The sequence below is a fragment of the Lissotriton vulgaris genome, chromosome 8 (assembly GCF_964263255.1).
Source record: "Lissotriton vulgaris chromosome 8, aLisVul1.2, whole genome shotgun sequence".
NCBI classification, from domain to species: Eukaryota; Metazoa; Chordata; class Amphibia; order Caudata; family Salamandridae; genus Lissotriton; species Lissotriton vulgaris.
Genome location: NC_141696.1, coordinates 1,572,031,113 through 1,572,059,090, shown reverse-complemented (window position 1 = coordinate 1,572,059,090; position 27,978 = coordinate 1,572,031,113). Strand labels below are relative to the sequence as shown.

The window sequence follows — 27,978 nt, the reverse complement described above, 5'->3', positions numbered from 1 at the left end:
AAGAGTATAAGATCCTAGACCCCTCACAATCAATCTTTGGAGCAATGCACAGCACAGAAACCCCACTAATGGCAGCCACAGATACCATCAGACTCTCACTAGAGGCAGGTATTCCAGTGATGCTGGTATTGCTGTATCTGTCAGCAGCGTTCGACACGGTCTCACATTCAATTTTAATCTGCAGACTGCCCGACAGGGGTATATATGGTAGAGCACTGTACCGGCGTTGAGATGTTCTCAGCAAATCTACCCAAACCATCTCCATAGACTCCTTTAGTTTCCACACTATGCGGGTCAATAAAGGTATCCTGCAGGATTCCTACCTGAGCCCATCTTTATTCAATGTCTCTAAGGCCCGCTCGCGCAGATTGTTAGATCTTGTGGGCTTGAAATCGTGTCCTTTTGACACCCGTTCGTCATCTCTTTTGGGCAGGCTCCAGATATGGATAAAGCACGGTTTGTAGGCTTTATGAGGAAAATTGCTGACTGGATGACCAACAACTGTCTCCAATTAAATGGTGATAAACAGAGATAGTGCTGATTGGCAAGGCACAGGAGTCTTGGTCAGTGGACGGGAGGCCTGCTAAATTACACCCGCTCCTTGTCCAAAACAGGTGGCAGAAAATCTCAACATCAAGTTGGACGAGGCACTTTCTATTAATGACCAAGTCAGCACAATATGTGCTACTTATCGTTTCAATCTACGCCTACTTTAGAGAATATATTTCAATGGCTCCCCGACACATCAAGAAACAACCTTATCCAGGCACTGATTAAGAGCCGTCTGGACTATGGGAATACACTGCTAGTAGAGGTAAACGAGTCATTGCTGGCCAAGCTCTCAGTGGTGCAGATTTCTGCTGCCAGATTAATTTACAACCACCCCTCTCGCTCATCCTCTGCTACCATTTTGAAAACTCTCCACTGGCTTCCTATCAGAAAAGGGCCATCTTTAAACTGTGCTGCCTGACCCACAAGGCACTAACCAACTGGCTTCCCTCATACTTGCATGACAGACTCAGTCTATAGCAGCCTTCGCGACTGCTTAGATCATCGAATCAAGCATTACTAAATACCCATCTTATTCGCACCCGATTTGATGGCAGATCTTTTTCATATCGTGCCCCATTCCACTGGAACAAACTTTCTTGGCAAATCCAGATGTGCCAATATAAAATCTTCTAAAAACATAGATGTTTTAACTGGTCTACCTGCACTTGACATTTTCGGGTGTACGCTGTATGAAATGCCTTTAACATAACATAACATAACGTAACAATGACAATGCCCTATGGGAGAAGGATTGCGTACTTGGAGCAGTCCTAGAGGTAGACCAAAGTGTCTCATACATTGATGGAGAAGCCAATGGCTATCCCATTTAATTTTTAAACAACACAGAGGGCTACACAATTTAAAGTTTGCTCTGTAGAATTCCGAAACATACTCCTCTTGGTAAGAGAAGTCCAAGTTGTAGGGATTAGTAATAAACAATTGGTAAATCAGATTTCAGCAGATGTTTCTGTTAAAATAGGATAAATAGTGAATAAGAACCAGTTTATTTTGTGTAATGCGAGTCCTGTGAACCAATTGGGAAGGGACTTGATCTTCAAAATGAATTGCGTGATCTAATGTACACTGAATGGTGTTGCGATTGAAATACAGAATGAGGACCCAGTATTTAAAATGGATTCAGAAAATTCAAAAGTACAGTTGTTCCCTGTTTTGACAAAAGATTACCTGCCTCTCGAAATATGACAGACTGTCAAAGAGGGGGTATGATATTTTTTTAGGACAGAAATGAAACTGATTAAATGAGCAGAACCAATGAAAATAAAGATAAAACCTAAAGCAGTTTTCCGAAGAGCAACACAGTACAAATTATCAAAAGAAGCAGAAATGGGGTTGAAACCCGTAATTGAAAAAAGGTTTGAACAAGGAGGTTCTTGGTAGTCCTTGTAACTCTCCTTTGATGGGAATTAAGAAACAAAGTGGGAAACTGTGTATTGTACAGGATTTGGGAAAGATTAGGCGTATAGTGATTCCACGCTGTTCAGTCAATTAATCAATCAATCAATCAGGATTTATAAAGCACAGCAAATGACCCGTGATGGTCTCAAGGTGCTTAAATTGCTAACTGCTTCACGAAGAAAGAAGTAAAAATGGGGCAAAAGCAGGAGAAAGCACTCAGAAAAAGCATTTGCAATGCAATAGGTCTCGCATTAGGAAAGTTTGAGGTATTGGTATTTGTAAATGACACATTTTTTATTTATGTGTTGATTTTGAAAATAGCGAAATTAATAGCTCTGTCATTTACAATGCCAATAGTTATAACTTTCACAAATGTGACACCTATAGCTTTTGTACTGCAATCTGTGTTGTATTTACGTGACTTAGATGTATTGATATTACAAATAACAATGGCTTCTAATTTTTCTAAATAATTAATACTTAAATAAAAGTTATTTTAATTTATAATGGCAATAGCTTAAACTTTTGTAAATAACGTTTGTAAAGATTATGTTCAATGTATTTTATTGTGACGAAAATCCAAGAACAGAAGTGAAATATTAACATCTTTCTGTGACATTTGTAATAAAGCTTGAAACATTGAGAGAACATATTTGAACCAGTTGTTGAATGGTTGCACAGATTGATGCTGTGGTGGCGCTGAGTGATGTTGTGGTGGCGACGAGTGATGCTGTGCCTTTCAGTAATGCTGTGGTAGTGCATAGTGATGTTGTAGTGCCCCTGAGTGATGCTGTGGTGGTGCTGAGTGACGCTGTGGTGATGCGATAGATAGAGTGAGTGCGATAGATAGAGTGAGGGCGATAGATAGATAGATAGAGTGAGTGCGAGAGATAGAGTGAGGGCGATAGATAGATAGATAGAGTGAGGGCGAGAGATAGATAGAGGGAGGGGATAGATAGATAGAGGGAGGGCGATAGATAGAGGGAGGGCGATAGATAGAGGGAGGGCGATAGATAGAAGGAGGTCGATAGATAGAGGGAGTGCGATAGATAGATGGAGGGCGATAGATAGAGGGAGGACGGATAGATAGAGGGAGGGCGATAGATAGAGGGAGGGCGAAAGATAGAGGGAGGGCGATAGATAGATAGATAGATAGATAGATAGATAGATAGATAGATAGATAGATAGATAGATAGATAGATAGATAGATAGATAGATAGATAGATAGATAGATAGATAGATAGATAGATAGATAGATAGATAGATAGATACATAGATAGTGATGGCGATAGATAGATAGAGTGAAGGCGATAGAGTGAGTGCGATAAACAGATAGAGTGATGGCGATCGATAGATAGAGGGTGACAGATAGATAGAGTGAGGGCAACAGATAGATAGTGAGTGCGATAGATAGAGTGAGGTGGCCCTGTGGTGGACATGGTGGTGGCCGTGGTGCTGGTGGTGGACGTGGTGGTGGTGGACATGGTGGTGGTGGACGTGGTGGTGGTGGACGTGGTGGTGGTGAACGTGGTGGTGGTGGACGTGGTGGTGGTGGACATAGTGGTGGTAGACATAGTGGTGGTGGTGGATGTGGTGGAGGTGGGTGTGGTGGACATAGTGGTGGTGGATGTGGTGGTGGTGGACGTGGTGGTGGAGGACGTAGTGGTGGATGTGGTGGTGGTAAATGTAGTGGTGGACTTGGTGGTGGCAGTGGATGTGGTGGTGGTGGAGGTAGAAGTGGTGGTGGTGGAGGTAGACGTGGTGGTAGACGTGGTAGTGGCCTCGTGGTGGACGTGGTGGTGGACATGGTGGTGGTGGTGGGCATAGTTGTGGTGGACGTGGTGGTGGTGGACGTAGTGGTGGTGGACGTAGTGGTGGTGGACGTAGTGGTGGTGGTGGTGGCTGTGGAGGTGGTGGCTGTAGTGGTGGTGGTGGAGGTGGTGGCTGTGGCTGTGGACGTGGTGGGGGACGTGGTGGTGGTGGATGTGGTGGTGGTGGATGTAATGGTGGTGGACATGGTGGTGGTGGATGTGGTGGTAGTGGATGTGGTGTTGTGGATGTGGTGGTGGACACGGTGGTGGTGGACATGGTCATGGTGGTGGTGGACATGGTGGTGGTGGATATGGTGGTGGTGGACATGGTCATGGTGGTGATGGACATAGTGGTGGTGGACATAGTGGTGGTGGACATAGTGGTGGTGGACGTGGTGGTGGTGGACGTGGTGGTGGTGGATTGCTAGAGAATATAGTATTTAAGTTAAAGCAGTAGTTAGGACATGGACAGGCTAGAATTCACTTGTCGTCACTATAGCGCCTCTCTATGGATCTTTGCAAAGCAGGAGTTTCTTCTAGGTACCATAGGTTGCATAGACTAGATAAGCCAGTTTATATGACCAAGGCGCATAATTTAGTGTGCCAACTAAATTTCTGCTTCTGTTTTCTGCGTTTTTGTATGTCTCTAGTTGCTAAACATTCTTACAAGTGGCAGTAAGTCAGCAAATTGCTGTAAAAAACTAATTTGTAAGAACAATGCGACTCTGGAATCTTGGTCGTTATAAATGGCCATGCATTATCATACATGCATATAAAACACTTCTAGTCTCAACAACGGTGCCTACAGAGACAGCATCTAAAGCAGAGCGCAGCTACAGATGAAAAACATATGCATATTAAGCCTATCATTACTACCTTCTTGAACTGGTCTCACTCCTAATGAAGGAAGAAGCGCAAAGCACATTTTGGACACATGGAATGCAGCTTTAGTTTTCTGTAAGTGACTGCAAACAGAGGGTGAAAAAAAGCAGGCGTTGTTTGCTCTGACCTCATAGGTAATGTGTACAGTGTGCTGCCAGTTGGAAATATTCTCATGAAGCGAGGCAGTGCACCCACACTAGTTGAAAAAATAACCCAGCAGAAGCGGATTTAAGAATCACAACGTTTCCCGTAGACTTCACATAGTGCCCGTTCAAGTCAGAGTTGCACACATATTTGTAAGACTCAGGCCTCGTGATGCACTCTAATGTATAGTTCGTATGGAGCTTGGTCGGCATTTGCAGCCTTGTTGTGGATACAAAAAAGGACTGGTCTGCCCTTTCACGTCAGGGTTTGCATCAATGTAATTGCGCTTGCATTTATATAGCGCTTAGTACCCCTGCCGAGGCTTCGAAGTGCTTTTCGGCAAGTAGCCAAAAGTATAATGGTGGATTAGAATAGGGAAATGAGAGTTAAACCAAATCATTTAACAACGTCCACGGAATATTTCCGATGCGGAAAACGAAAAATGCCAGACTCTGAAAAATGCATTCTAAAGGCTGAAAATGCTAACATAATGCCTAACAGTGCAGTGCTAAAAGCGGGCAACATTTTTATAAACAGTGACTGATTCATTCCCTTGAAAACTCCGGGGTGCCGTGTATTGTGTTTTGATTTTTAAGTAACTTATTGGTAGGAGGATTAGCGCGGCGTCGCTGTATTTTACGCCGGTTGTGTACCGTCGTTTCCACTGGATGTCACGCGAGAACATGAAATAAGGGGATATACACAGGGCAAGGTCATTTTATTTTCAGATCATGGTCTCAGCAGCACTATTCTATAGAAGGTTCAGGGACCCTTTAATTTGTACTGCATTTCTTTTAACGGTGTGAACAACAAGCATTGGAAATGCAATAGGTCTCGCATTAGAAAAGTTGGAGCTATTGGTCTTGTAAATGACAAATATTTTATTTATTTGTTGGTTTTTAAAATAGCTAAATTGATAGCTTTGTCATTTACAACGCCAATAGTTATAACTTTCGCGAATGTGACACCTATAGCATTTGGAATGCAACATGTTTTGTATTTACGTGACATAGATGGCAGCTCTGGTCGTTAGGCCACATCTCTAGAGAGCAGGAGAGGGCAGCAGGTGTGTGAGGGTGAGTGAGGGTGAGGGTGTGTGAGGGTGAGGGTGTGGGTGTGTGAGGGTGAGTGAGGGTGTTTGAGGGTGTGTGAGGGTGAGTGAGGGTGTGTGAGGTGGTGAGGGTGAGGGTTAGGGGGTGTGAGGGTGAGGGTGAGGGTGAGAGGGTGACAAAGTGTGTGTGAGGGTGAGGGGATGAGGGTAAGGGTGTGTGAGGGAGAGGGGGTGATGGTGAGAGGGTGCGAGGGTGAGGGTGGGTGAGGGTGTGTGAGGGTGTGTGAGGGTGAGGGGGTGTGAGGCTGAGTGAGGGTGAGAGGGTTGTGAGGGGTGTGAGGGTGAGTGAGGGTGTGTGAGGATGAGGGGGTGAGGATGTGAAGGCGCGTTTGGCAGAGTATGTTTTAACGCTAATCATTTAATCTCCCCCTACCAAAAAATTTATGTACCCTTGTAACATGATGCTCATGTAAAGCGCTCCCATACCTTTGGGGCAAATTGCTTTAATAACTGCAATACCAAAAAAAATATACGCCCCCTTCCTGCACCTTAAAAGATGTGTTAGTCTGAATGGTTTTGTTGTAAATTGGTACATGTCCAGGTTCGCGCTATACAAAAAACTTTAGAGACTTTGTGTGCATACGCACCCTTGATTGTTTTTATATCAGTTTGCCAGAGGTCCACATTGGAAGTGCCTAGTGAATCAGAGCCAGTCAGCCATGCCGGCCAAGACAGTCCCGTCCCCCTGTCTGCCCGAGGACGTCCGGAAGCGGTAAGGGCGCCTCCCGCGAGCATCTTGTCTGTTGGCAGTCCGCGCGCTGGTGTTGGGGCAGGAGGTGTAGGAGCTGCCGCTTGTTGCCTGTCCTCGCGCATCTCTACTGCAGTGCCATGGAGCGGCGCTTGCCACCCACCTGTTTGCTGTATCGCTCGCCTCTCCTGAGACACAAAATCAATTGTTTGGTGGGTCCAAAAGTGGAGACCGGGGATCTAGACACGATGCTGCCTCTTAAACGTGTGAGCTGTCACACAGGTCAGACGCTGCGCTAGAAGCGAACAGCTCAAAACTTTACACTTGCATAAAGAAATAAGTTTCTTGAGACCGCCCCTGGCGTCGTTGAGGCTGTAAGGGCACAGTGGTTGTTGGCACTGTACTTTAAGATGTAAGATTTGTTCCCATTGAAAATGACTTGGTATGTGGGTGGTGACATGTCTTGACAGCCCCTCTAGTTTAACAAACCCCATCTCTTAAATGGCCACGCTGGGTCTACAAGTTTATCCCCTAACCGTCAACTTTAGGGAGCCGTGGGGGGCGACGGGGTTTAGAGAAACAGAACTACATTTTCCTATTTAACTTGTTTTGCAGGCAAGCTCTCTTTAAGTACAATGGAAACGTTGCATTTTATGTTAACTATCAGTACTGTTGGTATATACGTTGCAATGAGCTGCATGCTATTAAGGTAACGTGTTTTCTTTCTCGAATAGTAGCGGATTGTCAGTTGTCTCTGTTGAAGGACTTAATGAAGTAAACCCAAATGAGGTACTAGCAGTGGTTTCCGCATCTTGGAGCCCTGTCAAGTTGGCGTCGCTCGTGGCGTGTTGTGGGTTAAGTTAATGTCATTCTTCATAGAGGCGGATCTTCGGGTTGTTATGCATTGTGGACAGGTGCGTGGTCTGGACAGTTGGATCATTGGAAATTTAGTTTTGGCCTAGACATGTTAACGTTCTGGGGCGATAGACTTGCTCGATGGGAAGAGGATCAGTTTGGCCACTGTATACGTACTTCTGGGACAGCTGACTCGTGCTACCCCAATAGTTAATGAGTGGGCACTATGTATCAGAAGGTTACTCTCGTTAACAAGAGAAACACCGAGCACGGCGTCAGTGTTTGAATTGCTGGGGGGTAGGGGGTAAGTGGTGATTTTAAAAAAAAATGCGACACGGCGGGCAGGGGAGGGGGCGGAGCGGGGAGAGGGAACAGACGGAGGGAAGGCCAGATAAGGGGAGGGGGGAGGAGAAATGCGACACGGCGGGCAGGGGAGGGGGCGGAGCGGGGAGAGGGAACAGACGAAGGGACAGCAGATAAGGGGAGGGGGGAGGAGAAATGCGACACGGCGGGCAGGGGAGGGGGCGAGGGGGGAGGAGAAATGCGACGTGCGGATGAGGGAACTGATGTGCACGCGCTTTTAAGCTCAATGCGCATGCGCATTGAGCTTAAAAGTCACGGGCACTGCAAGGAATCGCCACGATTCCTTGCAAGTTGGACAAAAAGTGGATAAGCCCCCATAGTCTCGCTTGCTCGATGCGCATGCGCATCGACAGGCGAGACCTAAAAAACGGTGTATCAAGGACAAGTCTGTGATTTTCATTCAGCATTTAACCATCACATGTGGCATTAAACACTTGCGCCAGTGGCTGTTATAAATGCATTTTTAAACATTTAAAATAAACTGAGCACACGCAATGTGATTTTAAATAAATAAAGGGAAGAGGACAGAATGGAAGAGTGGAGTCAGGAAAGAAGTTTTTAGGGGCGGGACTGCGGATCTCTTTGAAGCACGGCCTCGCGGCCGTGAACACGGATGTAATTAGGGGGAGGAGAAGTGGAGAAGTGGAGAAGTGAGGCCGAGCAACAGATGGCTTTGAAGTGGATGCGCTCGAGGCAGGCGGAATCGCTCTCACCTATGGGCAAACTATTTGGTTTGCCAATCAGGTGGGGTTGGAAAAGCAAAGGTGGGTGGAGATGGATAACAGGAGGGCAGATGGGGTTAGAAAACAGGAAGGTATAACAATAATTCATTTAAAAAAATGCCACTTTTAAATGTTATAGGTCCCTAAAAACACAAATGTAAAATATTCCATTTGGGCCTGGACAGAGAAAGTCAAGTAGGAATCCCATCGGACTCCAGGGGAGGACTTTAATTTTTTGGGCAGGCATTCAAAGACGAATGAGGTATTAGTAAACACGCCTCCTGCTGCTCAGGGCCTGGGTTTAAGGTACAGAGATTGGACATTTTGGTACTAGCTGAAGAAAGCAGGGTTAGCGCACTAGTGCTTACTGTTTTCCGGCATGCTAGTGCCTCGACGCAGATCCTGTTCTAGCGCTTCAAAATGCCACAGAGAATCCATTCCCCCGGCAAAGAGGCGCAGACAGGACAATATCCTTAAAGTTACGCGCAAGTGTCCATGTTACTGCTGAGGTGGGGGGAAGAGGGCATACTTTGTATGGGGTGGAGTAAAAACTGCCCATGACCCCACTCTTTCGGCATAGTTTGTCCGAGTACCCTTCTTTGCACCAATAAATCCGTCCTCCTGCCGGATGTCAGGAACCACACATGACATCTCTGGACCCTGGGAATGGGTGGCTGCACAAATTCAGTTGCAACCAGTGGTTTTGTTGTGTAAATAGAAAAAAACATATTTGCATATTTGTTAAAGACGAACCCAGCCAAACCGACTGGAAATCTCTTCAGAGCAGCAGCTACGGCAGGAGGGGCAAGCGGCCGGGTTAATTTGGGGAGTCAGATTTAACACAGGGCGTCTTTAATAAAAACATGAGCCATCTCCTGGTGAGCAGGCTGAATTTTCAAAACATTTTCTCATATCCTGAGAAAAGGGCGGAAAAAAGGTCTTAAAGTGTAGGGAAAACAGACGGATAGAAAGCAGGCTCCACTCTGGCCTGTGAAATGTGGTCTGGGTGGGAGAGAGGCGACGGGCACAGACGCTCAGAAAAGAGAAGAAATAGGAAGAGGGGCAGAAAAGACAAGAGGGAGCCAGAGGGGAAACGAGCGTGGAGGGGAAACAAGCGTGGAGGGGAAAGAAAGAACAGAGGGAGATACGAAGAAAGGAAGGGAAGAAAAGAAGAGGTGTGTAAAGGGAAAAAAAGTCAGGACAAAGAGACGTGGATGAAGCTTTGCTTGAAGGCATATATTTGCATAGCGCTCTTGCCATTCGCATGACCTTGCGGCGCTGGAGAACCTTAACATGGCAAATCGGTTATGAGGGGTGGGCAGGTGGAAGATATTAAGAAAATAAGAAAGAGAGGAATGAGATGGAAACAATATATGACGCTAATGGAAAAGGGATTACAAAAACCAGAAGCAGCCCTTAATATGCGGGGCAACAAAACGAAAGTAATTACGATCACAGTCGCATTTACAGTGTCACTACTGCTGCAGGGGCGGTGTGCGCTCTGAGGGAGGTGAGGCGCTTCAACAACAAAACCATATGGGGTGCAGCAGGGGGCGGAGCGGATCGCTTTGAAGCAGCTCACGGCCTGGCGGCCGTGAAAAAAAGCAATTAGGGGGGAGGAGAAGGGAGGCCAGCGCGCACTGCGCACGCTGGGAAAGCCTGTGGGAGGGAGGCTGATGGCTTTGAGGTGGGGAAATGCGCATGCTTGTGGTCACGTGATTTGACGTGAACTGTTTCAAATCCGCACTCGCAATCCGCCTGGTTTAACTTTCTGATTTCACCCCAATTGGTCTCTCAGCGAGATCTAAAAAGGGGGAGAGGAAGGAGAAAGCAGTCAAAAGGGAATAGGCCACGTATTCACGTATGCGTTTACAACGCAGGCGTTTAAAATGCGGGCAATTAAACAAACGTGTCGTTATCACACATTCCATTACAACGCAAGTCGTTGCAACGACTTGCTTAAGGGAAGTGCTGGAGTTTGGAATAGTTTATTTTACTATTCTATCTCCAGTCTGTGCAATAGGAGGGAAGGTGTTGGATTTAAAATCCAACAATGAGTTCCATAAAGCAAGTCGTTGTAATGACTTGCTTTGAAATGGAACGCTTGATAACAACTTGTTTGTTGTAGTGCCTGCGTTGTAATGGCACTGTGTTGTTCTGACAGCATCGTAAATGGTGTTTCCCTTCAAAAGGGGGAGTGGACGGAGAAAGCAGTTAAAAAAGTGACAAAACAATCAGAAAAACAGGGAGGTAGCTGGACTGTGCAGCAGCACGGGAGAGCTAGGCCAGGGAGCTGCTCAATGGGGTCATGCTGCGGCTTCCATTTAGTAGGTACTGGAAGGAAGGAAGGGCACTGGGAGGCAGTGGGCGGTGCTAGGCAAAAGGCAGGAAAACGGGCCACACGCTGGAGCAGCATTTGAGAGAAAAACAAGCAGAAGCACTTAAAAAAAGGGGGAAAAGGAGGAGAAAGCACTCGGAAAAAATGGGGGTGGGGGAGAAAGGAAAAGCAGCAAAAACAAGGGAAAAGGCAGGAAAAGCATTCAGAAAAATGGGGAAAAGGAAAGAGAAAGTGAACAAATGAGGCAAAAGCAGGAATGGCACTGGGGTACTAAATCCAGCAATGATCCTATTTCAAATTTCATAAGAAGCAGAACGGTGAACAGTCACTGACTTCCTCTGCACAATGGTGCGAGGAGTTGTCCACTTTTTTCATCACTAAAATAGCGAGGATCCAGCAGGGCCTTTTAGCGGCTCTTCCTGCCGACTGCTCTACAGCTGGCCCCTGTTCGCCCTCTCTCTTACCCTCTGGACAACAACTTACAACCTTCGCACAAATTGCGGAGGGTGATGTTCTCCATCTCCTCCAGTCTTTAAAATCGGGCTCTCCAGCTGACCCGTGCCCTGCTCGAGTGCTCTTGGAGGTGGCGGTTACAGTCTGCAGTGAGATTACGCAGATAGTGAACCTCTCCCTGGCTGCAGGCGCGGTTCCCCAGGTCTGGAAACAAGCCAAACTCCTGCCGCTTCTGAAGAAACCAGGACTGGATGTGTTGGTTCCTGGGAACTACCGACCCATCTCCCTTCTACCTGCTCTCACGAAAATCTGTGAGAAGGTGGTTCTTCGACAAGTGGAGAGCTTTGTCGAAACATCTAATGCCCTCCACCCTGCCCAATCGGGCTTTAGGGCCGCATATAGTACCGAGACGGCCCTGGTGGAGATGACCGAGGCTATTCGGGAATGTTTAGACGGGGGTGGCAGAGCGGTCCTAATTTTATTGGACCTCTCTGCCGCTTTCGATACCGTCCCCTATGAGCTCCTCCTCGGTCGGCTGTCTGCCATTGGCATTGGAGGAGTTGTGCTGGAATGGCTGTCCTCTTTTTTATCTGATAGGACCCAGCAGGTCTGGATGCCCCCTCATGCCTCTGAGCCCAAGCCTCTGCTTACAGGGGTACCGCAGGGGTCCACTCTTAGCCCCTTACTGTTCAATGTGTATATCACACCCCTGGTTTATCTAGCTGAACAGTTCGGGGCTATGATCTTAGGGTATGCTGATGATACCCAATTGCTGTTTACCTGGCCAGACGATAATCTGGACACGTCCACAGTTCACCTGTGTCTGTCCTCGGTATTTCGCTGGTTAACACAGGCCCAGCTGAAGTGCAATGAGGACAAGTCCGAAGTGCTCTTTTATGGCTCCTTTCCCCCCTCATTCATGAGCACACTTTGGCCTTCTAATATTCCTAGCCCAAAAGAGATGGGGAGACCAGCTAAAAATCTGGGCATTTGGTTTACGGAGGATCTCAGATTTGAACATCATATAAAAAAGCTTACAGGCACTTGTTTTGCCACTCTGAAAATGCTCCGTAAATTCTTCCCCTTGCTCCCCAGGGAGGCCAGGGAGTCGGTTGCCAGGGCGCTCATATTGGCTCGCCTCGACTATGCGAATGCACTGTTCAGTGGCATCCCGGCATACCTGGTCAAACGCCTCCAAATTATTCAGAATGCGGCTGTACGCTTACTTTTTAACATCCCCAGATGGAAGAGCGTTCGCGTTGAGCTGCGCTCGCTTCACTGGCTTCCGGTAGCACAACGCATTCTGTTTAAATCTTTGGTGTTGGCGTTTCGTGCAATTCATGACCAAGGCCCCCTGTACTTGAGAAAGAGATTCACAAGATACACCCCGGCACGTACCCTGAGATCTGCCACTTTGTTTAAACTATCCCTTCCCCGTTTTAAACGTGCCAGACTTGGTGGTCAGTCGATATCGGTGGTTGTGGCCCGGGCCTGGCATGCACTTCCTCTCCATCTGCGCTCTACGCTGACAGTGGCTGCTTTCAAAAAACATCTGAAAACCCACCTATGCAAGAGTGTAGTCTAGGAGGGTCCCTCGATGTTCTGCTTCTTTTGCCTTTCTGTTTCCCTCCCCGCGCCAGGATACTCCCCAGTAACAGAGCGCGTTACAAAATGGTTTATACTTATACTTATACTTATACTTATGCCAAGCTTTCTTTTTAAATCCTTTTCATTAAGACTCACAGTTCCTTTACGCGTTCCAATTTTTTAATAAAGTTCTTGTGTGGTGTAAGATCAAACAAAGGTATATTTCCTGCATCAAAAATAGTTATAGAGAGTTTGAAGTTGCGGTGCAATTCAGTATTGGTCCAGTATATTGATGATGTACTGGTTGCATCAAGAACAAAGGAAAATTTGAGGACGATACAATTGCCTTATTAAATCATTTATCTGAGAATGGACATACAGTTTCTCCAACAAAAATGCAGTACTGTAAGCAGGAAGTCATATATCTTGGACACCATATTGAGAAAGGTGTGAGGATAGTCTCAGAAGAACGCATTTCTGCCATTCAGATATTGAGTCCACCGACCACACAAAGAGAGGCTTAGATGCTCCTGGGGATGGTTGTCTACTACCTTCAGTGCATTTCAAACATTTCCCTGATAGCAAGGCCTTTAGCAAGGTTAACCTGGAGTGACGCTCAAGGTGTGGTATCACTTGACAGAGAATGCAAGGCTGCATTCAAAACCTTGAAGGAGAGTTTGTGTTGTGCGCTTGCACTCAGGGGGGCAGATTTACTAGAACTGACGCATCTCTGCATTTAGGCACGATTTTTGCCACAAATTATTTTTATTTATCAATTTTTGGCCCTCGTATTCCTTCTCTTTTTTTTCCAGCTTTTTGTTTGGGACTTGGCTAAGTCTGAGTCCCAACATGGTTGCCAGCTGAAGTGTTGACAGCCAATGAGAACTCTGCACCAGATCTGGAGGATTCGCGGAGGGGTCTAGTCCCTATATATACAAATTTGGTTTTCTTTGAATAATTCCTAAACTACTGAAGGGATTTGCACTAAAGAACAAAAAGGACTTTCTGAACCAAGACCTACTTGTCTGCTAACTTTGGTGTAATTCCGTTCAGCATGCTGTTGTTGTATCTAAAATTCCTATGGAAATTAACATGGGGAGCTCACATATTTTTACCTCCCCTTTTTCTCGGCCCCTGCTTGACGGATCACTCCAAAACTTTCCATGCCCAATAAGACCCAGTGGCTCACATTTTCCATAACATATCGTGAAGATTCGTCAACCAGCAACAAAGATTTAGGCAAGTCAAAAAACGGCTTTTCCTATGGAAACTAGGCCCTACCTATAACTACCTACTGGCGACCGCCAGTAGGTTATATATCTATATAGCAAACACAAGGAGATGATGGACAGAGCGCTGAAACTTTTCAGACACTCACACCCAGTCACAGACCATTCTTTAGTTCACTTCGCCACCTCAGTTCAGACACAGCTATATGCAAATCAGTCTTGACCCTGTGCCTCATCAGAGCAGCCCAGCCCGAACTGTCAAAACATGCCTTCCCTGGACTGGAAACAAGCATCCTGGGACCAGTTTCGGAGTAACACCCCTCATCAGCCAGGCTAGCTTGAATCCAGTGGCAAACTGATCTAAGGACCCACGTCTGGGCATACCCAGCCAACTTAGGGCGAACAAAGCCAAAACGTGCAGATTATTCCATATGGGCCAGTGTTGTGGGCGGAACGCGTCATGGCAGATGACTGTGCAAATAAAGCATTTTCGTGAAAAGAATCTGGTGTCTGCTCCTGGTCTATAAGGATTTGAGTGGAAGAAAGGGGAAGCAACTTTTATAGATAGATATAGATATATTCGCCAGTAGGTAGTTATGGTTTGCACCAAAGTTTCCATAGGAATATAGTTTTCTGTTTTGCCAATTACTTTGGAGCCTCTTGACGAATATTCACAACATTTTCCAAAAAGTCACCTTTTTGCTTCAGCTGCTGTGTTGCAGTGATCTGTCAAGTGGGGCCTGGAGAAAAAAGGGGGTCCTAAAACACATTTTCCCCTATGTTATGTTAGTGGTGATTTTTCAGTTTTCGAACACGAATACTGCCCAAATTGCAGAACAGAATTACACCAAATTTGGCAGAAAGCTAGATGTTGGTGCAGAAAGCATGTTTTGGGGGGATTTGGTGTAAATACGTTCTTTAGTTTCAGAGATATTTAAGTTTAAAAAGTAAAGATACCTGGGGACGCTAGTCCATACGGTGGACTCGCGGATCCTACTGAAATTTGATTGGCTGCCAACACTTTAACCAGGAAGTGTTGGCAGCCATCTTCAAAAAAAAATGGATGGATCATCAAATTTTTCCAATATTTAAAAAAAACACGGTCTCCTGCATTTTCACTTTATTTGGTCCCCGGCGCTTTGGGAGCTGGAAAAGGAGAGGGTGCACGGGCCCCCTACCAGGGCTTATAGTAGCCCCAGTACAGCCTCCTCTGATATCCCAGGGACCAGCATCTCCTGGGGACTAGTGTATTTTTTGAGATGGGATCATCTTGGACCCCCCCCCCAGCTCCAGGTACCAGACCCGAGGCCCCCCTTCCCCCCGGGAGTTAATCATAAAAAAATGTTGGGCCGTGCAGACTCCCCTCCGCAGACCCAGGGCCGTCACCTCCCCTCCTAATGAAAGTAATGCGGGGGACACGCAGACCCAGGGCCGTCACCTCCCCTCCTAATGAAAGTAATGCGGGGACACGCAGACTCCCTTGCAGCCCCAGGAACTGCTGCCACTCAGGGGCATACTTTTAATTGAATGCAGGGGGGCAGGGACCACCACTTCCCCATGGCAAATTAGTAGAAAGAAGGGGTGCCGCGCTGCCCTCATGTAGCCATACGTTGCCCTGGTGCCTGCCAACCCCCTGGGTCTGCTCCTGCTAGGTCCCATGGTGCCCACTCCCATGACATGGCTGTTTGCTAAGGCTTGGCAGTAGCTTGACCGCTCCCGCCAAGCCTTAGCAAACTGTGCTCTACTTTGAGCAAGCAAGGAAATGTTGCTCTCTCTTGCTTGCACAATTGCTTTGAGAGAGAGGGAGCTGCATGTTCAGCAGCTCCCTCTCTGTGAAAGCAAGGCCGGCTCCCACAAGTGGCGGGGAGCTGGCAGGGACCGAGGGGGCCTTGAGGCTCCCCCCGCAGTCCCCAACATTTCTAAAAGGGTATCCTGGGTGGGACCAGAGCACCCACACTAGAGGCGGGGCCCCTGGGAATGGGGTCTCCAGGGCCAAAATTGGACGAGGAAGTGGTGCTGAGCCCCCCCCCTTTAATGTGAAATTCTTTTAGGCCAATTCCTGTGGAATGGGACCTCGTGGGCAAAATTGGCTTGGGAAGGAGGCCTCATGGGTCCATGGGGCCAAAATTGGCTCAAGGAAGACTCTGAAGGCCCTGCCCCCTTTCTTAACCACTCTGCAAACGTGTCTCCATGCACTGTTGGTTGGGGGATGAAGTCACCTTGGATTCTGAGATTCCTTGGGGGCCAAAAAGACTTCTGATTAGCTCTAGTAAGTCTCACAGTGAGTGATTGCTGAGATGACTTCAGAGGCCATGCCCCCTTTCTCTACCAATCTGCAAACACACCTCCTGGTGCTCTGCTGGTTGGGGGATGAGGTCCCCTTGGATGCTGAGGGCCCTTGAGTGCCAAAAAGGCTTCCTGTTACCTCCAGCAAGTTCCACAGAGAAAGATTGTTGAGAGGACTTCAGAGGCCACGTCCCCTTTCTCTACCACTCTGCAAATTCCATTTCTGTTGCACTGCTGGTTGGGGGATGAAGACCCCTTGGCTCTAGAGTGTCCTTGGGCGCCAACAAGCCCTCCTGTTACCTCCAGTAAGTCCCACACAGCGGAATTACTGAGAGTTGTTCAGAGGCCACACCCTTTCTCAACTATTCTGCAAAGGCACCTGCTGGTGCACTGCTGATTCGGGATGAAATTATCTTGGATGCTGAGGATTCTTGGGAGCCCAGAAGCCCTCCTGTTACCTGCAGTAAATCCGACACAGCAGGATTTCGGAGAGCTGCTCGGAGGCCCCGCCCTTTTCCCCACTATTCTGCAAATGCAACTACTAGTTACAAAAACCCATAGAAATCCACTTCAAAAACCAAAGGTTACAGGGGCGTTAAACTTAGGAAATAGAGTTTAAAAAACCTTAGAAATTCACTGAAAAAAATAAAGATTACGGGGACGTTATAGTTAGGCTCAAATATCACTCGCACAAAACCAGTGAAATTCAGCAGTTATAGGTACCTGAGCTAACTAAAACTTACACCCCCGTGCACTGCTTATAACCTCACATATTACATCACTCATGACATGGGCAGTGACATCACTGATGATATCACTGATGACTTCTGGGTGTGGCATAGTGCGTTTGTCAAACCATATCTTCAGGTCACCAAGAATGCAAGGGCTTGAATAAACTGTAAGAAAGTTAGAGATTGTGTCTAGAAATGTGTCTGGATATGTTGCATTGCTAGTTGGTGGTCTGTAGTGAAGGAGAAGGTTACATGAAAATATTGTGATAGGGTTGCATTTGACAATGATGGCCTCACAACCTTGTAAAGACAATCCTCAGCTTCCATGAGACTTGTTATTTCTTGAATTATGATGACAAAGCTACCTATTCTTTTGCCTACGTGATTCTGTGTCACAATTTGATTGCCTGGTGAAAGAGCTTCAATCAATCAATCAATCAATCATTTGTAGAGCGCACTACTCACCCGTGAGGGTCTCAAGGCACTGGGGGGGTGCTGCTACTGCTCGAATAGCCAGGTCTTGAGATGTCTCCTGAAGGTCAGCAGGTCCAGGGTCTGCCGCTGGTGGACGGAAATGGTGTTCCATGTCTTGGCAGCGAGGTGGGAGAAAGATTTGCTGCCGACGGTTGTTCTGTGGATGCGTGGAACGGTGGAGAGGGCGAGGTCAGAGGAGCGAAGCTGGCGGTTCAGGGTGTGGAAGGTGAGTCGTTTGTTGAGGTAAGCTGGTCCAGTGTTGTGGAGTGCCTTGCGAGCATGGGTGAGGAGCTTGAAGGTGATCCTCTTGTTGATGGTGAGCCAGTGCAGGTCTCTCAGGTGTGTTGTGATGTGGCTGTGGCGGGGCATGTCGAGGATGAGGCTTGCAGAGGCATTCTGTATGCGTTGTAGTCGTTTCTGGAGTTTGACCGTGGTTCCTGCTTAGAGGGCATTTCCCTAGTCCAGTCTGCTGCTGACGAGGGCCTGGGTGACCGTCCTTCTTGTTCCGGTGGGGATACATCTGTAGATCTTGCGGAGCATGCGGAGGGTGTTGAAGCAGGAGGAGAAGACTGCATTGACTTGCTGGGTCATTGATAGCGATGAGTCTAGGATAAGCCCCAGGTTGCGTGCGTGGTCGGTGGGTGTCGGTGCAGCTCCCAGTATGGCCGGCCACCAGGAGTCGTCCCAGACGGAGGGGGTGGAGCCAAGGATGAGGACCTCTGTCTAGTCTGAGTTCAGTTTCAGGTGGCTGTTCTTCATCCATTTGGCAACGGCCTTCATTCCTTCGTGGAAGTTGGTCTTGGCGGTGGTGGGGTCCTTGGTGAGGGAGAGGATCAGCTGGGTGTCGTCTGCATTTCGGACGATGTTGGCGAGCGGTGCCATGTAGACATTGAAAAGAGTCAGGCTGAGGGATGACCCTTGGGGTACGCCACAGATGATCTTGGTGGCTTCAGATTGGAATCGAGGGAGAAGGACACTCTGGGTTCTGCCGGTCAGGCAGGAGGTGGTCCAATCCAGGGCTTTGTTGCGGATCCCTGTTTTGTGGAGGCGTGTGCGAAGGGTGTGGTGGCAGACGGTATCAAAGGAGGCCGACTGGTCCAGGAAGATGAGGGCTGCGGTTTTGCCGTTGCCCAGCAGGGTCCTGATGTTATCGGTGGAGGCGATGAGGGCAGTTTCAGTGCAGTGGTTGCGCCAGAATCTAGATTGGGACGAGTCCAGAGCGTTGTTCTCCTCGAGGAAGTGGGTCAGTTGACTGTTAACAATCTTCTCGATGACTTTCGCCAGGAACGGGAGCAGGGAGTTCTTGAGGTCCTTAGGGTCTGCCTTGGGTTTCTTAAGCAAGGCGTTGATCTCGGCGTGCTTCCAGCTCTCCAGGAAGGTGGCAGTCTCGGAGTTGTTGACGATCTTCCGGAGATGGGGTGCGATGATGGAGCTTGCTTTGTTGAAGATGTGGTGTGGGCAGGCGAGATTTTGATGGTATCGTCATTGACGTGGGTCCAGGAGAGCAAGAGGTCAGTGTGGCTGGGGGGCGGTGGGTCTGAGGTGTCGACGGTTGTCGGGGGGTCTGGTTGTCAAAGCTGTTGTGGATGCCTGCGATCTTGCAGTGAAAGAAGATGGCTAGGGAGTCGCAGACGTCTTGTGACGGCAGGATGTCATTAGAGTTGGAGCTGGGTTTGGAGAGTTCCTTCACAATGTTGAAGAGCTCTTTGCTGTTGTGTGCGTTGTTGTCTAGGCGGTCTTTGAAGGAGGTCCTTTTGGTGGTATGGGTGAGTTGGTGGTGTCTGCGGATGGCGTTCTTGTGGGCTGCGTTGTTGTCCTGTGTCTGTTTGTGGTGCCACTTCTTCTCGAGTCTTTGGCAGGTCTGCTTGGAAGCCTGGATGTCGGCGGTGAACCAGATGGCTTTTCTGATGGTGCGTCTGTTTGAGGGTTTCTTGATCAGGGTGAGAGTGTTGGCGCAGTCGTCGATCCATTGCTTGAGGTTACATTCCTACCTCAGAGACAACCCTTGACACTCCAGCAAACGCTTCCCCTCTTAGTCCGGTCTGTTTATTGTTAACACTCTAAAAAGCTATCAGTGCACTTAATATTTGTATACTATTATTGATTGACACTGTTACTCTACCAGTGATGTGCACGTTTATCAGTAGAAGCAATAACAACAGTAAACATGAGAAGCTGCAAGGGCCCCTCACCTGGGGAAGGATGTCTACCAGGCTGCGGGGAGAACATGAGCTGCGTTAAATAGCACTGTGACCTGCTTGCAAGACCGAGCCTTCATTACATGGAACTCTGAGGGGCTTACTTACAAGCCACTTGTGCCGCCGGTGCGTCACTTTTGATAAGGGAAAAAGTAACGTAAATAAGCCCCTAAGTTTCTAAAACAAATGGCAAAGTAAACTTGTGCTGAGCATTATATGTTTATCAAACCAGTATATAACACTTTAGAAATATATATCCCAACACCTTGAAGCTTCCTCTGTGTATTTTAATGCTATGAATTATTTCCATGTTTTAACTCGATTTTATGATGACTAATTGTATTTGTGTCACTGTAACCTTTTCACTTTTTACCCTATATGTAGTTTCATGGCTGTGTCATCTTTGTTTTATGTTGCTTTTATGACTCTTGTGTCGAAATAAAGCTTGTGATGATGATGATGATGATGATGATGATGATGGTAATATATGATGATTTCAACACAACCGCCATATTTTCCACTGCTTAAAAGGTTCTTAAACGATGCTGCATTACCTCACCCTATATCTCAAGATGCTGTTTCATACCAACAATGTATCTGGAAGCATTTTCAAAAGGATTTGAACAAAGTATGCTTGTTATCTCTCATTTGTATCTGCCAGAGATGTTCCAGCCTCTTTGTGTGATGTAATTAACCAAAGGCCATATCTGTCACTTCCTAAGGGGGCTCTGAGTCAAAAGATCATGCAGGATATAAAGGTTAAATGATGACACTTCCTGTGATGTCATCAGGTCAAAGATCCTGTGACTTCATCTGTGGCTGAAATAGAATGTGATGGCATTTCCACTAGCCCTTGAATTTTGATGAATAGATGTCCTTCAGCATAATGTTGGAATACCTGCCCCAATATGAAGGACCAGAATTCCTCCGTGAAGTGGCTCAGCATCAGAGTCCTCCGTTTTATTGAGGAAATCCTTAAATGTGTCTGTTCCTTCTCCTGAGAGTCCATAAGATGTAAATGTAAATGTAAATGTGTGTATACTTGTAAAGCGCACTGCCGCCCCATCTCAGGGCATCCTGGCGCTGTATACCGCTGTGGAACCCTTCCTGGCTTTCCCTGTGAGATGGTCCCTCCTGGGCACCCCCAAGGTGAAGCCAGGCATCCCAGCACTGTTGGGGCCGTTGTCGAGATTAAGTAAGCTATTGCCCAGAGTTGCAGAGTGAGACCCACGATTAGACTAGGCACCGAGGCGAGAATTATCAAGTCCGTGGAAATTGAGCCCAAGACCCGCCGAGGCGGGGAATTGAACCCTGGTCCCGGGCCTGACTTCTGCTTCAGGGTCTGCCGCTTCTAACCAGTTAGCCACACTGGCTTTGCATGACCAGGATTGTTTGTTTTACAGAGACTACGACCGCCATCACCACAGACGTCACAGTGATCACGACAACTGAACCCACTAAGAGCAGCACAACCTGTGGAGGTAAATATACCAAAGAAGGACAGGTGTGTTCATCCCAAGGTCACAGCAAGGAAACTGAGTCAAAGCTATCTGAATGTATGCACAGTCTGGTGTAAATCTATCGGAATGTATGCCAGCTCTGGTGTAACTCTATCTCGATGTATGCACAGTCTGCTGTAAATCTATCCAGGTGTATGCACTGTCTGGTGTAAATCTATCTGATTGTATGCACAGCCTGGTGTAAATCTATCCAGGTGTATGCCAGCTCTGGTGTAAATTTATCTGAATGTATGCACAGTCTGGTGTAAATCTATCCAGGTGTATGCACTGTCTGGTGTAAATCTATCTGATTGTATGCACAGCCTGGTGTAAATCTATCCAGGTGTATGCCAGCTCTGGTGTAAATCTATCTGAATGTATGCACAGTCTGGTGTAAATCTATCGGAATGTATGCCAGCTCTGATGTAACTCTACCTCGATGTATGCACAGTCTGCTGTAAATCTATCCAGGTGTATGCACTATCTGGTGTAAATCTATCTGATTGTATGCACAGCCTGGTGTAAATCTATCCAGGTGTATGCACTGTCTGGTGTAAATCTATCTGATTGTATGCACAGCCTGGTGTAAATCTATCCAGGTGTATGCACTGTCTGGTGTAAATCTATCTGATTGTATGCACAGCCTGGTGTAAATCTATCCAGGTGTATGCCAGCTCTGGTGTAAATCTATCTGAATGTATGCACAGTCTGGTGTAAATCTTTCTGGGAGTATGAATAGTCTGGCATAGGTCTGTCTGGTGAATTCAGAGTCTGTTGTGTGCCTATCTGAGAGTATGAACAATCTGGTGTAAGTCTATCTCTGTGTATTCACAGTGTAAACATTTTGGGTGTATGCACAGTCTGGTGTAAATATATCGGGATGTATGCACAGTCTGATGTAAGTAAGTCTGTCTGGGGGTTTTGCACAGTCTGGTGGAAGTTAATATCGATTTATGCAAAGTCAAAATAGCAGTGGCGGTTTGCAGAGGTAAATCTGTGGGGCGGTGATGCGGGGCGAGGGCGGGGCTGGGTGGAGGGGTAGTGGAGTCCGACATATGACGGAAGATATTTATTTCTTTATTTACATTCACCTTTACTGTCGTTTGTCGGACTCCACTACCCCACCACCCAGCCCCGCCCCACCCCACCCCACCTCACCACCCCACAGAGTTACCACCGCGAGCCGCCACTGCAATCTAGAATCCACCCCATCCCTTTGCATGCTCTGCTCTCCTCTAGGTTCATCAAATGGACTTTACCAAGGTCTAGTGACGTTCCATTGTATTTCTTTGTTCAGTCCATGTGTCACACTGTCAAAAGTAAAAATCCAAAAGGTTTCCCTTCTTTTGTGGATTATGTCCATTGGTGTTCCTCCTTGGCCTTAAACTTTTTCCAAAATGAACCACCTAATATCTCCTTCAGAGTGATGTTTTTCCAGACAATCTTGGACCAGCGGGCTGTTGTCTTACTCGTACGAATCGCAGATTCATGTTCGCTGTATCTTATTCTAAATTCACGCGATGTCTCGCCAATGTATGCCAATTAACAGGGACAACTCAACATATAAATAATGTTTTGACTCCTGCAGTTCGTAGATCTTTTAGCTTTACATTGACTCCCTGGTACAAGATAGAATCTGTAACAATGGCCGTTTCACAGGAATGACAGGATCCACATTTGTGGTTCCCCATCACGACTGGTAGACCAGTCACGGTAGTCTGTTGCATATTGCTCTGCAGGCGAGGTCTAGTGTGTACCAAAATATCATGTAAATTACGATTTCTCTGGTAAGCCACCAGCGGTTGTTTTAACTGGGTCTCATTTTCATTAGTGTTCAAGATTTTCCAATTTTTTGGGATAATGTTTTTTTATCTTGAAGTTAAGGGGAGAGTGATTAATTACACATACCACCTGATTTTGAGAGGTGCGATGTGTTCCCTCTAAAAGGGCATCACGATTGCAATACTTAGTCCTTTTGTAAGCATGTCTGACTAGTCTATGGGGATAACCCCTAGCTAGTAATCATGTTCTGAGGGCATCTCCATGTTTATGAAACTCAGAGATGTTGGTTCAATTTCGCCTTACCCTCAAAAACTCACCAAATGGAATAGAATCCTTCTGAATGGTAGGGTGAAAACTTTGATACTGTAATATGGTATTTTTCGCTGTTGGATTCCTGAACAAACTGACCTCAAGGAAGTTGTTGGACCCACAAATCAGAATGTCCAAGAACTCGACATTGATGGAACTACTCATTGTTGTGAAATTCAAATTGCCATCACTTGCATTCAACCATAGTATGTACTCATGTAGTGAGTCACTGTCTCCTTTCCATAAAAAGAAAATGTCATCAATGAAGTGCCTCCACGTTCCGACATTGTCAAAAAATGGAGCCGCCTCATTTGCTTGCTGGTACATAGACCCATTAAATTTAAAGAAGTTGTTCATGAGAACTATTTCAAGGCATTCAAGTACGAAGCTATCTGGTCTATCCCTGTATAACACCGAAACGCGTTGACCAAGGCTATTTAGATCCTGCTTTAAGCAGTTATCCTAAAGGGTCACAGAGACTGAAAACAACATTATGTCTCATATTGTACAGATATATGCAGTTGTGATTGAGGTATAAATGTATTATAAGTGGTATGAATGTATGAGAGTTGGTTGGTATGTTTGTGGTGTTTCTCTACCTGAGGGTGATGATGTAATATTGAAAAACAATTTTGAAATGTAAAGATATTTGTTTACGCTGAAGATTATGTATTCTGATATGTTCAAATGATAAGAAATGGTATAAAAATAATTTTGATAAAAGAAAGAAAATTAATAAACAAAGTTAAACTATTATAAATATGTACATGTTCATGGATTTTATCTTGGTTCACTTTATGAACAGCCCTTGTTTGAATTCATATTGAATCACGGAAAAAGAAATATAGGTCACAAGGGAGCTTATCACAGTGTGTTGTTGTCGTCCCCTCTTCTCCCTGACCTTAAAAAGCATACTCTTTAGAGGGGTCTCCCCATTTATTTGCATTGCAAACCTGAGTTAACCATCATCTCATTGGCTAGGGTACCAAATGGGGGCGGAGTTGCTCCCCCTCGGTTAGAAATCACAGATTTATTCAAAAGTGCACCTATTATAATATCAACCTAGCTTCACAATACATGTAATACTAAGACAGCCAATCCCAATACTATTTCAAAGGAAGACCTGACACTCAATACATAATGTTAATAACCAAAACAAATAAAACCTTTTTCTGCCTACTGAGATACGGGATGGAAAATCAAACTTACTACAAAAGGGAGTAGAAACTTGAGTGCTTCCAATCACACCAAGATAGGTTCTCGACCAGTGCCAACCTACCATTAGAGTCTGTGTGTCTATCCTGATGCACAAAATATACATCACTACTCAGGATTAATTTTCTTATGCAACTACACTATTAAGGCCTTCATAAAACTATAACCTATAACCTGGTGTGGCGCCACTTGCCTTTATTCTGGTGACTGCATCATAATATTCTCTTGAGATCTTAGATTTCCATAAGTTTGTAATCATTTTATATAATTGCAAAAACCTTTGCACATAGATTACATAAAATGACAATGAGCCACATGCATCAAGGTAGGCTTTTGTGATTCCTTAATTGCGATTATTAAGGAATCGCAATTAAGGACTTGCAAAAGCCAGTGCATCTAGGAATCACAATAAAACTAGCAATTTCTAAACATTCCTTAATTGCGACTCGCAAGGGCATGTGTGTGTAACCTACAACTTTAAAAAATGCACTTTTCTCATACAATGACCCAGGCACTAACACATGCACTGCTACAATCCCCTGAACACTACTGATGCAGTCCAGGCATCTCCTTGTCACTACCCATGCACTCCTCCAATCACACAGCCAGCACCATGTACTTATCTAATCACTCTGCCAAAACCCAAGCACTTATAAATTCACCATGCACTGTCCCTTCAGTACTCTAATCATCCAGCCAGTACCCATGTACTCATGCAAAGACCCAGGCACTAACACATGCACTGCTACAATTCCCTGAGCACTACTGATGCTGTCCAGCCATCACCCTGTCACTACCCATGCACTCCTCCAATAAACCAGCCAGTTTCATGTACTGATTCAATCACTCTGCCAAAACCCAAGCACTTATAAATTCACCATGCACTCTCCTTGTAGTACTCTAATCATCCAGTCAGTACCTATGTACTCATCCAAAGACCCAGGCACTAACACATGCACTGCTACATTCCTCTGAGCACTACTGATGCAGTCCATCAATCTCCTTGTCACTACCCATGCACTCCTCGATTCACCCAGCCAGTTCCATGTCCTTATCTAATCACTGCACCAAAACACAAGCACTTATGAATTCACAATGCACTCTCCTTGCAGTACTCTAATCATCCAGTCACTACCTATGTACTTATGCTAGGACCCAGGCTCTAACACATGGCCTGGCATATGCTGTCCACTAGTTATAGTGGGTACCTTTGCTCCAGTCCAAACAACCCCTTAGAGGTGATAGGTTAAAGACAACCTTTACTGAAAGCTATCCTAGCTGTAGCTATGGAGAGCAGCCTTCAGGCTAAGTCTTGAAGGAATGTAAAGCAGCTTGTTTTACCAGTCTATAACCTCATGAATGATCAAATGAAAGGAGAACCACACCAGGTATATATATAAAATATATGTATTTATTCTAAACATACCCTACTAGTCTCTTTATGAGGCTAGAGGCAAAAGCACATACGTTACACTTAATATCACACAGTAAATTGGCAGAATATAGGTTGAGCCCTAGGGGTTACCAACCCATATATTAAGAAAGTGGTATAAGAACCACGACTTGACTAGACACAAGGCCTAGAGCCAGTAGAATTGCTGGGTCCACAAGGAACCACCCAAGGTAGTGACACAGGGGACCCACGGGGGGCACGTGCAGTGTGAGAACACAGTTGCAAGATGCTGTTAGCTTCTATGGGAAAGTCGTGGTTGGAAATTTAAAGATTAAGGACATTTAGGAGAGGACTTTGAGCAAACCCCTTTAGACTTAAAGGGTTCTATGGCCAACACCCATGGGAGCACCGGAGTACTCAAGTTACCTCACCCAAGGAAGCTGGGTGCATAGGTGTCTTTTTGTGTCGGGATTCATCGTTGATTTCAATGGCGATCTGCTGCAAAGTGCTGCTGCCGTCGAAGAGGAAAGTGTCCGGTGTGATCCAAGCCTGGATCAAAGATGAAAAGAATCTGAAAGCAGAGGGGACAGTGTCTAGGTCACTTGCCAGTGACCGAGCATGATAGTCGAATGCCCACGGATGTTGGGTGATTTCAGGTGAAGGGGTGAAACTTGGCTCTGCAGCCACGAGGACCAGGAGGCATCGACGATGACCAGGAGCTTGACGTAAATATATAATTTACTCTCTTAATTTCTATGCAAGTAAGTACTTAATCAATAATAACTCAAATCGGAAAGAAAGAACCAGAGTCCGTGGTGTTAGAGTTCTTAGGGGTTTTATTCCTCAAAAAGGAATGGTCATGACCAAGATATCATGTTCTTCCCACCACTGGGGTGGAAGAAGGGATAGTAAGAGCGCGCTACATTTTATTGACAGTACATAGCTTATATACTTAATTCAGGTCATAGGAAACGGTATAGTAGGCGTAACAGCTGAGAGAAGACAAGATAACAGTTTGCACGTGTTACTAGTACGTAATCAGAAGGCGTGGACTAGGCGTGAACTGGAGGTGTGTACTAGAAAACGTCACAGATGGGTGTCACAAAGGGGTGGCACTAACAGAAATGTTGCAATGTCAGCAGAAATCGGAAGCTTGGATGCGCGCGCAGCTGCATGACGTGTGATGGACGTGAAACTGGAGGGGTGCAGGGGACTTGACATTTACACTGACGGAAAGAGACAGAAGTCTGGCATGTCAGATCAACTTGTACTTCTATCATATCTGATATCTGATGTTTAGCAACCATATTATCTGGACGGAAAGGTCTCTAGGACAGAAGCCATTCTATACTAACTGTGGATGCGTGTATAAGCGCCTGAGTGTCTGCATGAGAAGCGTGGGGGCACGGGGCCTTCCATGGAAGCATGGTAACAGAAGCTATGAATTACTTGCACTGAGACAGGTCGGCCCTTTGGCTCTGCAGCTGGGGAGGATGTTTACTGAAGCTAGTAGGCAGGAATGCATTTTTGAGGAGCGGAACAGATAACTCGAAGGTTATAGTCAGTCTTGGCAGAAAGCAGGCTGAGCCGAGCGCGAGGGGCCGCGCTGGAAGTAAGTCAGAGTTCACGGGTACGGAGGCAGCCTGGGCTGAGGCTGTCAGAGTCAGAAGCCAAAAAAGAGGCTCGATGGCAGAAATTCAGGGCCTACTTTGCCAGAGCAGGAAAAACATGTACAGTACACTACAAAAAGACGGTGGCATAGCATACTTAGGAACGGACTATTTAATCCATTCAGGGTGGGTCTGAAAGAGGACAAGTTAACGTTGGACGCAAATGTATTTGCGTCTTCATAGCTGGTACAGGAGGGAAGTTACATGCACTTTAAGCTGGTACATGGAGTCGGTGGGGTACGCGCTAGGGAACACAACTTGACCATAGAA

General features: G+C 46.3%; 1 protein-coding gene across 1 annotated transcript in view; it reads left to right on the top strand.

The window, feature by feature from the left end:
• LOC147700447 (pregnancy-specific beta-1-glycoprotein 7-like) overlaps positions 1-27,978 on the top strand; it is a 449,496-nt gene that overhangs the window by 370,905 nt on the left and 50,613 nt on the right. The window contains exon 6 of the mRNA XM_086935860.1: positions 21,244-21,321. Within this exon, the coding sequence (XP_086791986.1) occupies positions 21,244-21,321 (78 nt within the window). The remainder of the gene's footprint in view (positions 1-21,243; positions 21,322-27,978) is intronic.